The sequence below is a fragment of the Mytilus edulis genome, chromosome 8, assembly GCF_963676685.1.
Source record: "Mytilus edulis chromosome 8, xbMytEdul2.2, whole genome shotgun sequence".
Lineage (NCBI taxonomy): Eukaryota > Metazoa > Mollusca > Bivalvia > Mytilida > Mytilidae > Mytilus > Mytilus edulis.
In genome coordinates this window covers 68,278,570-68,295,702 of record NC_092351.1, presented here as the reverse complement: position 1 = coordinate 68,295,702, position 17,133 = coordinate 68,278,570, and the positions used below count along the sequence as shown (strand labels likewise).

Sequence of the window (17,133 nt, the reverse complement as noted above, 5' to 3'; positions counted from 1 at the left end):
ACCAACACCTGAAGCTTTAGTTTTTAAAATCTAAAGCATTCTTTCTAGGAAAAAAAATCGACATATTGTAAACGCGGACCGCGAAGAGGGCCCCACAAGAACCTGGTACGGAAAAAGAAATATCCACAATACCGCTTGCTCAACATGGAAGTGGTGTTACAGGAGGTGTTATTTGTTCAAGTACAAATAAAGCAAACATTAATTTGTGTACCTGTTATTTTTACAATTTAAGGATAAAATAGAACATATTTTGATTAAGAGTTCAATTATAAATTTATGTAAAAAAAATTAATCATAAGCTTTTCTGACATGGGTCTGATCCCCTCAGTTACAAATACTGCTTAATTAGGACTCCTATATATGACAAACAAGTTCAGGGATGGGGTTTAGAATGTGTTTTAGTTTATTAAATGCATCAAGATGTTGAAATGATGGTACATAGTCTTGTAGATAAGCAAACAAAAATAGAACGCAATGATATGTTAATGTCACAATACAAAAAGAAATGGAATTCGTCATCTAGAACTCCCCATTTTTTACATAATCTTTGTGCTCTTGGAATGTTTCTGTACTATGAGTGCCAATGAGTCAACTCTAAGTCTGTTTTTATTGTAATTTTTATCGACTTTCCTTTTAGATAAAGTAATATATTATCTGCTGAGATTCGATATGTGGTTTTCATTTTTGTCGAGAAAGCGAAACAAAGCAATCCTATATTTCTTTGGAGGCGTCAATATTAGGTTCAGTATGTGGGTTCAAGCTATCAGTAATATCAAAACTTTGTCAAACCTTCGTGAAATTTTACGGAAGGGTCAAACAGAAACCGTTTATGATCAAAAGAGTATCCAGCCCATAATGATGAAATATGTGTTTAATTTTCCTATATTTTCCGAATAACAGGAATTCCTTTTTGCAGTTAACAAAAAAAAGTTGAGTTAACAAGTATAAAGTGGAGTTAACAAGTATGAAGTGGAGTTAACAAGTATAAAATGGAGTTAACAAGTATAAAGTCTGGAGTTAAAGTTTTTTACACATCAATTAACTTCTCAAACCTTCATCGAATTTCATGAAACTTTGGTAGAAATTTTTATTGATATTGCATAGTTTTAAAAAAAATCGTTCATTTTTTTTAAGTATTATACTGACAGATGGACTTAACTCAATGGGATGAACAGACGGTCTGGGATTTTTTTTTACGTGATATAATTATAAACTTTCATAGAATTTCATGAAAGTTCAAATTACTTTAATTTTATTGTACCTTTTAAACAATTAAAAAACGTGTTAAAATGTAATAATGAAAAGTGTGTTTCAGAGATATATAGTCCGAGATTACTCTGACGTCCAACGGCTGTTTTGCCAGACAAGCTGGGGCCGTGGGACGTCAGAGCTCGTCCCATACCAAAAAGTGGATATTTGCCCACCCAAAATAGATGCGCTGCTTCGTCGCTTCTGATGCCGACTGACGGCGTTGGAATTATATAAATCGGGCATCAATCTGATCATTTTTCATTTATCTCTTTATTTATGTAAGTTTCACCTGCCTGCCAACCTTTATTTTTCCATACTTTAAAGTCAAAATGCCGAAATCGATGGGTCACTGTGAAAACTGTTAAAATATGGAAAAATAAAGGTTCGCAGGTAGGTGAAACTTACATAAATGAAGAGATAAATGAAAAATGAATAGATTGATGCCCGATTTATATAATTCCAAGGCGGTCAGTCGGCATCAATAGCGACGAAGCAGCGCATCTATTTTGGGTGGGCAATGATATCCACTTTTTGATATGGGACGAGCTCTGACGTCCCACGGCCCCAGCTTGTCTGGCAAAACAGCCGTTGGATGTCAGAGTAATCTCGGACTAAGAGATATACTACTTGTAACAAACTACTTTAGATAAACTTTCAAATTGGATTCCTCATCCAAACTTTGTCTTTATGGGAAATTAAAAACTTATTGTCAGTCTTGAGAAACATTTAAATTGCAATAATTCATTCATGGGCAGTTACTCTCAAAATTTAGGCTTAGTGATCATTTTCTGGGCATTGAAATCTCCAGACCGACTTGTCCAATAATCACCATTAAAGCGTTAGACAGATAATCATGATTGTTTTGCTTTTCATTAAACGCTAAGGTAACATTGATGTTGATTTTTTAATATTAAAAAATCGGCGTATTATTAAATATTAACAAATGATTTATTAATATTAAAAAATCAAACTGAATATTTAATATTAAAAAATTATTTTTTATACGACCGCAAAATTTGAAAAAATTTTCGTCGTATATTGCTATCACGTTGGCGTCGTCGTCTGCGTCGTCGTCGTCGTCGTCGTCGTCGTCGTCGTCCGAATACTTTTAGTTTTCGCACTCTAACTTTAGTAAAAGTGAATGGAAATCTATGAAATTTTAACACAAGGTTTATGACCAAAAAAGGAAGGTTGGTATTGATTTTGGGAGTTTTGGTCCCAACATTTTAGGAATTAGGGGCCAAAAAGGGCCCAAATAAGCATTTTCTTGGTTTTCGCACTATAACTTTAGTTTAAGTTAATAGAAATCTATGAAATTTTGACACAAGGTTTATGACCACAAAAGAACGATTGGGATTGATTTTGGGAGTTTTGGTTTCAACAGTTTAGGAATTAAGGGCCAAAAAAGGGCCCAAATAAGCATTATTCTTGGTTTTCGCACAATAACTTTAGTATAAGTAAATAGAAATCAATGAAATTTAAACACAAGGTTTATGACCACAAAAGGAAGGTTGGGATTGATTTTTGGAGTTGAGGTCACAACAGTTTATGAATTAGGGGCCAAAAAGGGGCCCAACTAAGCATTATTTTTGTTTTTTACACCATAACTTTAGTATAAGTAAATAGAAATCTATGAAATTTAAACACAAGGTTTATGACCATAAAAGGAAGGTTGGGTTTGATTTTGGGAGTTTTGGTCCTAACAGTTTAGGAATAAGGGGCCCAAAGGGTCCAAAATTGAACTTTGTGTGATTTCATCAAAAATTGAATAATTGGGGTTCTTTGAAATGCCGAATCTAACTATGTATGTATATTCTTAATTTTTGGTCCCGTTTTCAAATTGGTCTACATTAAGGTCCAAAGGGTCCAAAATTAAACTTAGTTTGATTTTAACAAAAATTGAATCTTTGGGGTTCTTTGATATGCTGAATTTAAAAATGTACTTAGATTTTTGATTATTGGCCTAGTTTTCAAGTTGGTCCAAATGGGGGTCCAAAATTAAACTTTGTTTGATTTCATCAAAAATTGAATAAATGGGTTCTTTGATATGCCAAATCTAACTGTGTATGTACATTCTTAATTGTTGGTCCAGTTTTCAAATTGGTCTACATTAAGGTCCAAAGGGTCCAAAATTAAACTAAGTTTGATTTTAACAAAAATTAAATTCTTGGGCTTATTTGATATGCTTTATCTAAATATGTACTTTGATTTTTGATTATGGGCCCAGTTTTTCAGTTGGTCCAAATCAGGATTCCATATCAAGTATTGTGCAATAGTAAGAAATTTTCAATTGCACAGTATTGCACAATAGCAAGAAATATCTAATTGCACAATATTGTGCAATAGCAATTAATTTTCAATTGGAGTTATCTTTCTTTGTATAGAATAGAAGTTGATAATATATGTTGGAAATTTGCCAGACATGACTTTGATGTAAATAACTTCATTGGAAATTTGCCAATATAAAATGTTGCTGATGAAGCTTTTTTTCCTTATCTTATCTAAAATGTTTTTAGATAATGTATGTTGGACAATTGCCAGACATGACTATGATGTCATTTTCTATTTTTATTTGCCAATAACTTTATGTAAATAACTTCATTGGAAATTTGCCAATATTAAATGGTGCTGATGAAGTTTTTTTTTATTGTTTTATACAATAAACAATGTATATTCACTTTTACTACCAACCAATCTTTACCATTCAGTGATAACAAGCACTTTATTTTACATTTTAATATTTTATGATGTATTTAAAAGAGTAGTTATTGTTGCAAACTCCATTAGAAATTTGAATTGATATCAGTTTTGGAAACAGGGATGTGAAAAAAAGGGGGTGTGTTAAATTTTTCTCATTTCAGATTTCATAAATAAAAAGAAAATTTCTTCAAACATTTTTTTTAGAGGATTAATATTCAACAGCATAGTGAATTGCTCAAAGGCAAAAAACAAATTTTAAGTTCATTAGACCACATTCATTCTGTGTCAACTATTCATTAGACCACATTCATGCTGTGTCAACTATTTAATTTTAGATTTAAATAAGTTTGAAGAAGAAATCTTTAATTGATTTGTAAAATCTTGACATTTGTTTTGTGTAAAAAAAAAACATGTAATGTCAAAAATTTGATCACAATCCAAATTCAGAGCTGTATCACGCTTGAATGTTTTGTCCATACTTGCCCCAACTGTTCAGGGTTCGACCTCTGCGGTCGTATAAAGCTGCGCCCTGCGGATCACCTGGTTTAATATTAATAAATGATTTTTTTAATATTAATAAATAGGGAATAAATTCCGCAACGGCTTACTATAATATTGTATTGTAAAATTGTTTGATTGCTCAACCCTTATGGGGGTACTTTTGCAATAAAGATTATATTTATATCATAACCGTGTTCTAAGCTACATGTAAATGCAGGTCATAAATTAATTTGAATAAAATCAAATCGGTAACTACTGATTGATACCGTAGGGGGTCCACATGAGTTTTGAGCGAGGATTTCTTGACATGGGTTGTAATTCTGAATCCACGGGGTCGCACAGAACCTTGTGTTGGCTTCGAACGTAGGAGGTTGTTGATAGCTACTCTACGCTGCTATCTATCCACTATACACACTGCACTAAAGAATGGAATCAAATACATGTATGAATAGCGTGTAGCCAGGATAATATTGAAAGATAGAACTTTTTGCTTCAACTCAGCGAGGTTCAGTGAGTTTATTAACATGGTTACTCGAGAAACCGTTCTTTAAGGGCAAAGGATACAATTTTGATTCCATATCCAAATTGAAATTTTGATGAGAATTTGCTTATAGGCTATTTTATACTTGATAAAATTAAATATGTAATAAAAATATACCTTCATGTGCTTATTTTTTATTACATTGAGGTCGAGATTTCGGATATTTCCGTAACTTTCGGATTTGTGGACGCATTTTTCTTAACTTTTTTGTTTTAAAAGATAAACAAAAAAAGTAACGGTCATCTTTAAAAGTTACGCCCATCACCCAAAATACTATAATTGAAGTTACAACCAAAACACATTTAAGTTACGGCCATCATGCTTGAATTTTATTGAATGACTATTTACGAAAAATGGAATGGTTTTATGTACCAAATTTGGTTTCAATATCAATTTTGACGTTACGCACGATATTGCGTCCTAATTGGTAACGTCAAAATTTGACGTTTTACGTCGATATTCGAGTATACTTTGTTCGTTTTGTTTGTAATCATTTTTGATCGATATGGATACTTCAAAGTCTTGAATATGTATGAAATATTTCCTACTGGTAGTTACTCAAGCAAAAATAAACAATACAAAGTAGTATATTATATAATGCGTTGGTCACCCGTTTAGATTTAAGAAGAGAGGGAAGGGAGGAAGCAATTCATGTTGCTTAAATAACATAGTTTTTGTGTTTCGTGCTTTTATCTTTTATCTTTTTTTAAATGTTGTTGTTTCTTGTATGTTTTTTTAGGGGGGAGGGGGTGTGTGTGATGATAAGTGAAAGGATTTTAATGAAAAAGACTTCTATTGTTTACAACGGAGTAATTAAATCAAGAAAGAGAATGATTGCATGAACAAATAATTATATTCATCTGATATGTTTACCAGCTTTGTATAATATCGAGCCGGTAACTCCTCAGGTACAACAATTTTACTGCCTCCTTCAATTTCAGCACAAATGAACCGTATTGCAGATGAATAGCAAATCGCAGCTATCTGATATGTTTACAAGCTTTGTATAATATCGAGCCGGTAACTCCTCAGGTACAACAATTTTACTGCCTCCTTCAATTTCAGCACAAATGAACCGTATTGCAGATGAATAGCAAATCGCAGCTCTACGCTTCAAAAGTTTGAAAATAAACGGTTGATCTTTTTCCTCTCGTAATATTGCCCTTTCACAACTTAAGAATCTTGGTTAAATGAACAACCCCAGTCATCTGAAATATTTTACCTATTTATTGACAAATTACCATATGTTTTTTTTATTTTTTTTTATTTTAGATAATTATTCATTTTCTATTTGATTATAACTACTATTATATATTACAGTTCTTATCGTGGTTTCTATGATTCTATCTATTTTCGAAATTTGTAATTTTGTTATTTTGTTTTGTCCTCTGATCTTAAAACATGAAATCGAACCGTACTTGTTATTTAAAAACAATGAAATATCGTTCATATATCATATGATAATACGAACTGCTTTCAATTTCGATGGCCAAGGAGGGTGATTGGTCTAATGAGTTCATATAAAGTGGTAAAAAGCCTGCGGCGATTTTAAGATAAGCTCGTGGTGAGATTTGTTCGACTCAGATCCTAATCGACAGTTATTGCAAATATTTTAACTTAAGGTCACCTGATGTCCGGCTTCTCCTACCTATGATGACAGGTCAATAAAATACAACAAATGTCGTTTATACATGTACATGATGTAGTGGTGTTCAACACCAAAACAAAGAACAAACTTTTAGAAATAATTTGAAAATACATATATATGTATAACGTCCCGAATCGAAAACGTTCAAAACGTAAGAAAATTGTTCAGTGGACAAACTTGCAAGACATTTGATTTGTTAAAAAACGACTTAACAGCTTATCAAAAAGTATGTTATCGTATTGTGGGGTGAAAGCACAATTACGCAAAAGCACTATTTGGTATGCTACAAATAGAATATTTAATATAATGACGTTGAAACTGACAGTGTTTTGGTAAAAAGCGGCGAAATTCGACATTGGACAATCTTGCAAGACATTTTCCCGAAGCCAATGCGTTTTTATTTGTGGTGTGAGTGCTGTTTAATTCCGGATTTGAAATGGTCTATCTAAGCACTTTTGTAGGAATAATTTATGAAAACAAAATTTAATATCATCTGATATATTAAAAAGCGATAACTTTTGATAACTTACCATTTTCCGAAACCTGACCATGGCGAGGATTATTCATTTTTGAAAAAAACAGCTTTGACCGTTCCATCAACACAAAAACAGCAATGACATAATAAATTATATATGACGTTTATCATTCATGCGAATTTTCGCGGATTTTAAACTCTTTTTTTAGACCACAAAAATTCCCGCAAAAGTTATTTTGCGAATAATTTGTTACGTCTGACACGCATATTTTTTACGTTTTGGCAACATTTGTATCATTATTTGAAACTGTTATGAAAAGTTAAAGAATATTTTTTATGCACTCACGATAAGTGTATATGAGACAAGCGGTTTGGCTCAAATGAACCTTTTACTGCACGAAAATCGGAAAAGAAAAACTGATCATCTGTTCTTTCTGATGAGATTCGTCTTCTTTTTGGTGTTCCTCAAGGATCGGTCCTGGGACCAAAACTTTATTGCATTTTCTCAAGACCAATTGGCGAAATAAGTAAACGCCCTAACATGATTTATCACTGTTATGCAGACGACACACAAGTTTATCTCGTATTCAAGCCATTCGATAATTAGACGAACATATCAAAGCGACTTGAGGCTTGCGTAGCTGATATCAGCAAGTGGATGTGCTCGAACATGTTAAAATTAAACGAGGATAAAACGGAACTGATAGTATTTGCTCCAAAAAACCGAGTGAAGGACCTTTCAAACATGAATCTCAATCTTGGTGGAAACATTGTTAGTGATGCTGAGTGCGTAAAAAACCTAGGCATTTATTTTGAGAAAACTTTGACAATGGACAAACAAATTAGTGCTGTTTCAAAATCATGTTTCAATCAGGTCAGAAACATTGGACGAATTTGACCATTTATTACAGAAAAAGCATGCAAAACGTTAGTATGCTCTCTTGTAACCTCCCGTTTAGATTATGGGAACGCATTACTGTATGGACTCCCAGTAACATCTATTCAAAGGTTACAACGAGTCCAAAACACAGCAGCTAGGGTCATTACAAGGAAGAGGAAGTACGACCACATAACACCAATCCTCAAGTCTCTCCAGTGGCTGCCTGTAACATACCGATGCCAGTATAAACTTCTTGTGTATGTGTTCAAGGCTTTGCACGAGGAGGCACCGGTCTACCTACAAGAACTCGTTAAAATATACAAACCAATGCGAGCATGCACTTAGATCTGAAAATTCCATGATTTTAACAACGCCGCGTGTAAGAACTAAAACATATGGGGACAGAAGATTCGACAAAGCAGCAGCCGTTATGTGGAATGGTCTACCAAGTGATCTGGAAAAAATTGGTTATTTTAGATTTTTTATTGGCAAATATTTTGAATTTTTAACTTACTTTTATTGGTACCGATTCAATATCTCCTTAATTTATCATGCCCATTTTATATAAATTTTATTTTTTTATCAATGCTAGTTTTTCAAATCTTTTTGTTTTAAAAGTTTTAAACATGGGCTTTTATATTTAATTGTTAATACTTATATATGTATATGGAAATATATTGTAAAGCGCTTAGGGTAATTTTAATATTATATTTGCGCTGCTATAAATACTGTATGATAATAATAAATAATCCCTAGAGTTGTCTCCCATTTAAGGGATGACTGAAACATTTTTTTTGTCTATGAAGAATTAACATGAAAAATGTGGTGCACATTGAATAACGCCTTAGCGGGTTATGTTAAAGCGTGCACTACATGTTTATGCCCTATCTACGATAGTAGAGGGGCATTATGTTTTCTGGTCTGTGCGTCCGTTCGTTCGTCCGTCTGTCCCGCTTCAGGTTAAAGTTTTTGGGCAATGTAGTTTTTGATGAAGTTGAAGTCCAATCGACTTCAAACTTAGTATACATGTTCCCTGTGATATGATCTTTTTAATTTTAATGCCAAATTATTAGAGGGTTTACCCCTTTTTCACGGTCCACTGAACATAGAAAATGAAAGTGCGAGTGGGGCATTCGTGTACTGGGGACACATTCTTGTTTATGCTATTTCATAAGACAGAAAAAATATTACAGTCATTTCTTATAATTTAAAGGGAAACTTCGCAAAAAAATCAAAAATTGATATTATGTTCATTCTGTATAAAAATGCTCAAATTCATAAGATATTAAATTTTTATTCCGCTAGATAAGCGATCACCATCGATTTTAAATTTAGAGTATTAATTCTCTGCGTTCCGCCATTTTGTCCTTCTTTCCCGATTAATGGAACGATATGTCTATAAACCAAAAAGAAACAAAACTACAGTAACCGATGTAGTCGTAATTGCGTGTCGATATCTTGTCAATCGTACGGTTGTTTTATCCGACTAACTAACCATGGTCTGTTGTTTTTAAACTTGATATTGGAATTAGGTGAAAAGTCAAAGTTGAAATCATAAATTAGTGTTCCGTGAGAATTGTTTTCGAAAATCTAATTTGTTCATAATTCTTTAAAGTAATAAACTGTTTTCAAATAAATTTTGATCTTCCCTCTTCTGATCACCAGCATGGCTAAAGGTATTACTTCCAAAGGTATTGTGAGGGGTGTGAGGTGACACGTCCAGGTATTCAAGCGATTTCCTGTCGGGCTTGCAAGTTCACGCATCGTTTCACTTCTGCAGGTATTGATCAGTGTACACGGCTGATAACATTTAACTTTCCATTTTGAACTATCAGATGTATAATATACAACTCTGTCTTACTTGTCATTACCAAACTCATACGCTTGTTTATAAATAACATTTCTGGTGTAAAGAATATTATTCATAAAAATATAAATAATACCCAAAAAAAAAAGATTTGATGAAATTAAAATCTATTTAAATATTTTTTCCAAGGGTGAATTTGGGAAAATGTAATATATACTCATTGTCAAAAGTGAAGGACAGATTGGAACATACCAGAAATATTGATTTAAAAAAATGTACGCACTTGCCGACGATTCGTTTATACGACTGGATAGAAAGTTACGGAACTATAGCGCAATTTAAAATATATACATGTATACATTGAACATAAGAAAAAAACATATATTTTGAATAAATAGGAGTAAAAGTGTTGTAAATAGACTAGTCCAAGTATGCCAACAGTATGTAATCATCGAATGTCGATAGACTATTGTATACCAGAAGAAGAAGAGAACCAATTTGATTTAAATACAGGTCGATGTATAACTTTTGCTTTGGTTCATTTAAGTTGTGGACATAGTAAAATCACAGATTTATATTTCAATAAGATTGTTCTCGAACAAAGGAAGGAATTCGTCATCACAATTGTTATATATGCCACTGGACGAACACTAATTATCCCGAAGGGATGTGAATATTTTGCTGGGAAACTTTTGAGTATCAAAGTTTCAAATTAATTTCGGGATTTGTTTTTTCTTGGTATTCAATAACAGAAAAAAGGATAAATTACTTGTCCGCTAAATAGGGGTATTCTTGTCAGATGAAAGACTTTTAGTTATATTTAAAAAAAAATAGGGAAATATGACATTAAATTGGTTCTGTCTTTTTTTTAAACATCGTTAAATAGATGTGTGTCTAAGGTAAACGCCACAAGAACCCTGTAATACTAGTACGAGAGTATAGCATGTAAACATTCCTTCTCAATAATATGGTTGTATTGGAAATCTTTTCATACAGATTGACAACTCATTGTCCGATATGCATGTAATATTTGCCACATGACGCCCATAGTTCTTTCTACCATCATCATCTTATTCTTTGATATTGCTGTCAACATCGATGGTTCACACCCAAACAAAATGGGAGTAATGGACCTTCAGAGCTTCTCCGTGTTATACACTTGTGAAATATATAGACGAAATTTCTGTATTGAAATGAATATACATCTCACAAACAGGGTTTTCAAATAACGATTTTGAGTAATCACCTTACAAACCAATATAAACGTATGGCAAGATATAACCATGAAGGAATTTAGTTTTTGTCAGACACAAGAACTCATCACTATCATAAACGTATACGTATATATGCATACAATTTCAAATATCAAGAACAAGCGGTCGATGTCGATAGTCCGTTTTCTAACTGTTCGAGTTAGACATGTCACTTGTTCATTCTTGAAAGCCTTCATATTCCCCGTCTAACGATGGGAACTGTGTTGACTATAAATGCTTGTATGGTAATTCTGTTGTTTATCTGTACAAGCGGTTGCGTTTCCTCTCCTTTCCCAACAAACAAACGAACGAAACGCTACTAGTCTGCTTTCTCTGGAGCTCATCCTCAATGGCTCTTATACGTCAGGAAACTTACATATATACTAATAATGATTGTTTCAAGAACAACGATGTATGGACGAACTATTCTAAATTCGTCAATATCAGTTATGCATGACTAAAATATAACTTTTATTTCAACTACTGTATTACTTATTTGGATTAATGACGGCTATCATGTTCAACATTGCACAACTATTATCATAGAATTAAAAAAAAAATCCTCAAAAATCCTTTAAAAAAAATAATGCCTTAGCTTAGATAATTGGTATTCTTTCACAAAAAGTTCGTGTAAATGATTGTCAAATGAATTTAGGGGTCATCCATAATTGTCAACCGTTTTCCAAAGTGTACAAAACGTACACTTGGGGGGAGGGGGTTAAAAAATCAACATTTTTACCGTACGCTTTTTTTTTTATTTCCAGAATTTATTTCGTTTCCATAGGGAAGGTCAAGGTATAAAACCGAGAATTGGCTTGGGTGTGTTTCTCTTCTTATTTCTTCTTTATTATTTTCACTTGAGGATATTTATTTCGATATCATAATTCTCCTCAATCCGGTAAAAGATCATATCATATATGAAAACTAAATCTTTCAAAAATGTAAACTTGTAAAAAATTTTAAACAAAAAGTTTGCAAGCATTTCTCAGTACCCCCGATTGTCAATTTCACCTGCTTTATTATAGATCTTTATCGTTTCACTCTGTTTAATAAAAAAAAAATGATGGAAACACTAAATTCTTTGAATGTTTTGATTTTGACAAGACACCATTTTGTGAAAAGATTTTAAACTGGTCCTTCGATTAATTTCCTTGTAATGTATTCCAAAACAGTAAACCAGTAAACCGGAAGTAAACTTATTTTTCTTAGTATAAGCCTCCTTTACTTAGGAGCACCTCCATATGAAGTTTAACCTTAACCTTAAAAATTATCCAATACATGTACATGTTACAGTATACATAAACAATAATAGTGCCATGAATAATAATACCTTTTAAATAGAAATACAGACGGGAAATTTATAAACTTAAAATGTTTTAAAACATTTCACTTTTATTGATTGCTGTCTTAAGCTCTGATTCCATCAACAACTGTCAGTCCATACTTTACCAATGCAATATAACCATGCATTTCCCTTTCTTTGATTCTTAGCATAGTTTATGTGCCCTTTTGTTAATCTTTTGCATACTCTAGGTGCCCTTTTTCATTGGAGTTCCCACTGTGTGATAGGGGGAACACTAATCTTTGAACTCTTTATTCTAACAAAACACAAGCATCATAGATAGATGTCATCAAATAAAACAGTCAGATATGTTTTAGTTTATTTTCAATGCAAATTTCTATATTAAACTAAAATATAATAAACAGGATCTTCTTTTTATTTAGAATGATTGATTCCTCTCTTGAAATCGGAAAATGGTTGATGTACACTTTTTGAGGGAGGGTGGGGGTCTGAAAAAGTGTACGTTTTGTACACTTTGGAAAATGGTTGACAATTATGGATGACCCCTTAATTATGTAAGAATAAAATGTTAAAAAGAAACTAAAAAAAAAAAATCATGTATGTTGTATTTTTTTGTCAATTAAAAACTTTAAAATCGCAATAGTTTTATTAGCATTTAAACACAGCCAGATTTGAATACAAGTTAAGAAATTCCGGTAAAGTCAATGATATCAAACAGATGTACATAGAGAATAATACATGGCAAAATCCGTATCATATGTCGTATCATCCCGAGACATCAATATCAGCCCAAGGGCCTTTAGGCCCGAGGGATGATATTGGTCGAGGGTGATACGGCATGTGATACGGATTTTGACATGTATTATACACTTTATCATATATTTCAACAGAAGAGTATTTATATTATATGAACTGTTTTCTGATCCATAGCACTGGGTTACCTTCAGTTCTACTTTTGTCTTGTTTCAAAGGCCTTAAAAGAACTGCTTAATTACTTATCCGAAGCACCTGGGTTACCTTACAATTTGCGTGCTGTTGTTTTAAAAATATTTTGTTTATTATTGTATTAATTTGTGTGTTTTGTATTTTTCATAGTTGCATTTAGTGTGCCAAAAAATATGAAAACTTGACGTTCGTGACGTCACATACAATATGAAAACTCGACGTTCGTGACGTCACATACCAAACAATGACGTCATTCAAAAAACTGACTTTATGTAAAAAAAAAAAAAAAAAAAAAAAAAAGTAGGGGTGTGATAAAGGGTAGGGGTGTGATAAAGGGTATGCGATAAAGGGTGCGCATCAAAGTTGCGCGATATGGATTAAACAGCAGGCTATTTATCACATATGCAAAACTTCTTTATTTACTACTAAACATATGATAAAATGGTATATCAAATTGGGTAATATTGCATTTAGTTTTTATTAAAGATTAAAACTACTATTTTTTACTTCATATTTGAATCTTTACGCCAATTGCCGCTAAGAAAGTAATCAAAAATTGTTTCCTTTTATTTTTATACATTTTCGGATTTACGAATCTGAATTTTATTTTCAATTAATTTACACAATTTAATTATTGAATCTTTATTCTCATCGTGTATTACATCTTAGTGTATTAACATCGTGACACCATACTCTTTCTAATCCTTTCTGTATATCCTTTCCAATTTATAACAACATTTATACCTGTGTACGCTTGAACTCACACCTGCGGCTAAATAGCTACAAGGTAAACGAATTGACCTCAAGCCGAGAAATATACAGTGACCTTTACAAAATAATATACACACTCTGCTCACACATTAGTTGCATTGAAATGATTATCAAAACAATAACGGTAAATAGACAAGTAAATAGTAAAAATGTTCAATAAATATTTTATGAATAAAATCTCAACAATAATTAATTAAATTTATTCAAAAACATTTACTAGAGACAGAGACATATAATTTTATAGGAGTTTAATTCAATGAATACAAAACGGTATATGCATATTCATTTTCGTTCATTATTATATTGTGGTTAATAACTACGACCATTCGTCAGCTGTGCGCTTTAAATAACGTATATTGTCGAAAAGCTATAAGAGTTAAACAGATTTTATTTTTTCCCAGAATTCAATAAATCGGGCTAATACGTCACGACCCACTCGAGAATTCAACAAAAAAAGTTACAAATACTTGATTTTCTCCGTTATTAGAAGGAATATAAATTTAAAACTTTGCAAATGTGTTTTTTATGTTAAGATGAACATAATTAGATGATAAGTAAAAAATCGCGGAATTTCCCTTTAATTCTAAATTCCATTTTAAACCGGTGAAAACAATGAAAAAAATTGATGACGTCGCAGTCACATGGTAAAATTATGTCTATGAGCTGAAAAACAAAACAACCTCAGCCAATCAGAAAACGCGTTACATTAAACGTAAATTAAAGTAAATTAAAAAAAAATTTTCAAGTTGGATTTTATAAATGTAGCCCTTTTGATCAGAAAAATAGTACGTTTTTTTTTCTCGAAATGTTGAAGATGTTCGGCAAATACCTAAGAGACAGCAACCTCTCGACATCAACAATTGAAAGAAATCCTTCCTTTGTTTGGGTTTATTTTGTTTGCGTTTTAACTATTTATGGACTTTGTTTTACTTTTTTAGGCTGGCTTTGTTCCAAACGTCTTTAAAGCACTTTCTTACAGACCAGATGAATTGAAAGCTTTTATACAGTATTACGATGTAGTAATGGATGAAAAAGGTAAAAAGGAATAAGTACATTACAAAAATCTCTCATCCATTTTACATTGATTACATGTCGGTCCTACATGTAAAGGAGAAGCCGGTTCAATAAGGCCATAAAATGGCCCCCATTTCTAGGTACTATTTCAAATTAGGATTTATATAACCAATATCAAAACAAACACTTACTAATATAATGATTTAGATAGATATTGTGTCTTTTTATTAAAAATTTACTTACTTGATTTCTTTTCATGACGGTAGAAATCCTGACATGTTTGTCTAATTCTAAAAAATCTCCATATTTGGTCTATTTTTGGAATGTAATTATCAGTGGCTTTATATTGTGTCGAGCAATTTAGGCGTTATGTCTGAAACCGATTAGGAATTAGGTGTCAAAAAGAAGCCAAAACCAGGATTTTGTTTTCCGGACAATAACGTAAGTATACTAAGTCTATGAATATCTATGAAATTGTACTGTAAGTATGCATATAAAAAAAGAAGGCTAGGATTAATTTTGGGGGTTATGGCCTTAAACGTTTAGGAAAAGGGGTCAAACCAATACAATTGTAACACTTTTGTCTTAGTATAAATTGCTTATTTCTTGACCAATTTGGTCCAATTTCAATGGGGTTTAATACAAAGTCTTGAACTATTTGTGTTCTGACTGTTATAGGCTGAATCTGATTTTGAATTTTGGGTCACGTTTTTAAAGATAGCACATTGAGGTCCAACAGGTCAATATTGAACCGTCAAAATTTAGAAATATTGGGAAACATTTGGTATGTCGAATTTAACCGTGTTTTTGGGATAAGATTGCTTTCAAGCAATCTGTAGACTTATACCAGTGGCTCAGGACAATTCCCTCACGTCAACCGTTTTATTCTAAACATTAAGGACCATCTCATATTCTTATGATTGTCTTGGTTTTAAAGGTAAAAACAAACAAAGGGATTGAACTTAAACAACTTTCCTATAGTGTTCTTTTCATAATCTTCATGTTTGATATTTCCATTGACTTATATGCGTGTTTTTAACAACACGGAATATTAGAATCAATCAGTATTTATATTTAGTGTTTTTATAAATTTAGAAACACGTCAGAGGGAATTCCCCAGTTGTGATAAAAATGCGAGAGTTCTCTGAATTCCGATAAATCTATTTCTGTCATGTAAGAACTGAAGTGGAGTATTACTTATATGTCACCGTTAATAAACTGATATTTGATATTGTACTTCCATAAAACATAGAGAACCATTTAGGTTTATATACGTTCATACTACAGTTTTTTTTTGGGGAATTATGCGCATGCGTTTAGTTTTCTTGACTTCAAGGGGTACTAGGTTAAATGGTTGCTCTGGATTCCCCACTCAATTGATTAATTTATAACTCATGGGATCCTTTCTATGTATGTCTGCTATTAAGGGTCATTGTTGTTGCATAATTATAAATCATATGCATCATTTAAATTAAAAGAAATGTTGTCCGTTACTTTCAACACCCCTTCAGGCGAAATGGAGTCTTCCATATTATCGTTTCGAGTTGTCTCCCTTCCGGAAGTCACTTCCGTGATTTCTGAATCAAAACATGTACAACACGTTGAGAAAAATTAACTCATTCTGTCGATAAACGTCGTATTATATTAAAAACGATCGCAATTTAAACCGAGGAATGTGTACGAAAAGGAGTCATGATCACTGACCCAAAGGAAATTAAATATTTAAAGAGTTAGGAATGGGGTTCCTCCTAGAACTAACGTAGGAAAATAGGTGATAAGATACGAAGTGAAATACTTCTCTCACTCTGAGTCTCACAGTGACGGCTGTGGAAAGTAAACTTGGAATTGATAGTACAAAAATAAAACACAATAGGCCTAAGTTTTCATACACTTTTAACCGGGATTGGCTTTTTTGTAACTATTCAGATTACGTAAATTACATTTTACATCAGTTGAATTAGTTTTGAAAATAATATTACCCAGCTACATGTATACATGTGTCATTCAATGAAAACAATGGCAATCGTATCCCTCAGAGCAATAA

General features: G+C 32.3%; 1 protein-coding gene across 1 annotated transcript in view; it reads left to right on the top strand.

Moving 5' to 3' along the window:
- Nucleotides 1–17,133, top strand: part of LOC139486846 (uncharacterized) — a 51,164-nt gene that overhangs the window by 12,691 nt on the left and 21,340 nt on the right. The window contains exon 3 of the mRNA XM_071271909.1: nucleotides 15,014–15,110. Within this exon, the coding sequence (XP_071128010.1) occupies nucleotides 15,014–15,110 (97 nt within the window). The remainder of the gene's footprint in view (nucleotides 1–15,013; nucleotides 15,111–17,133) is intronic.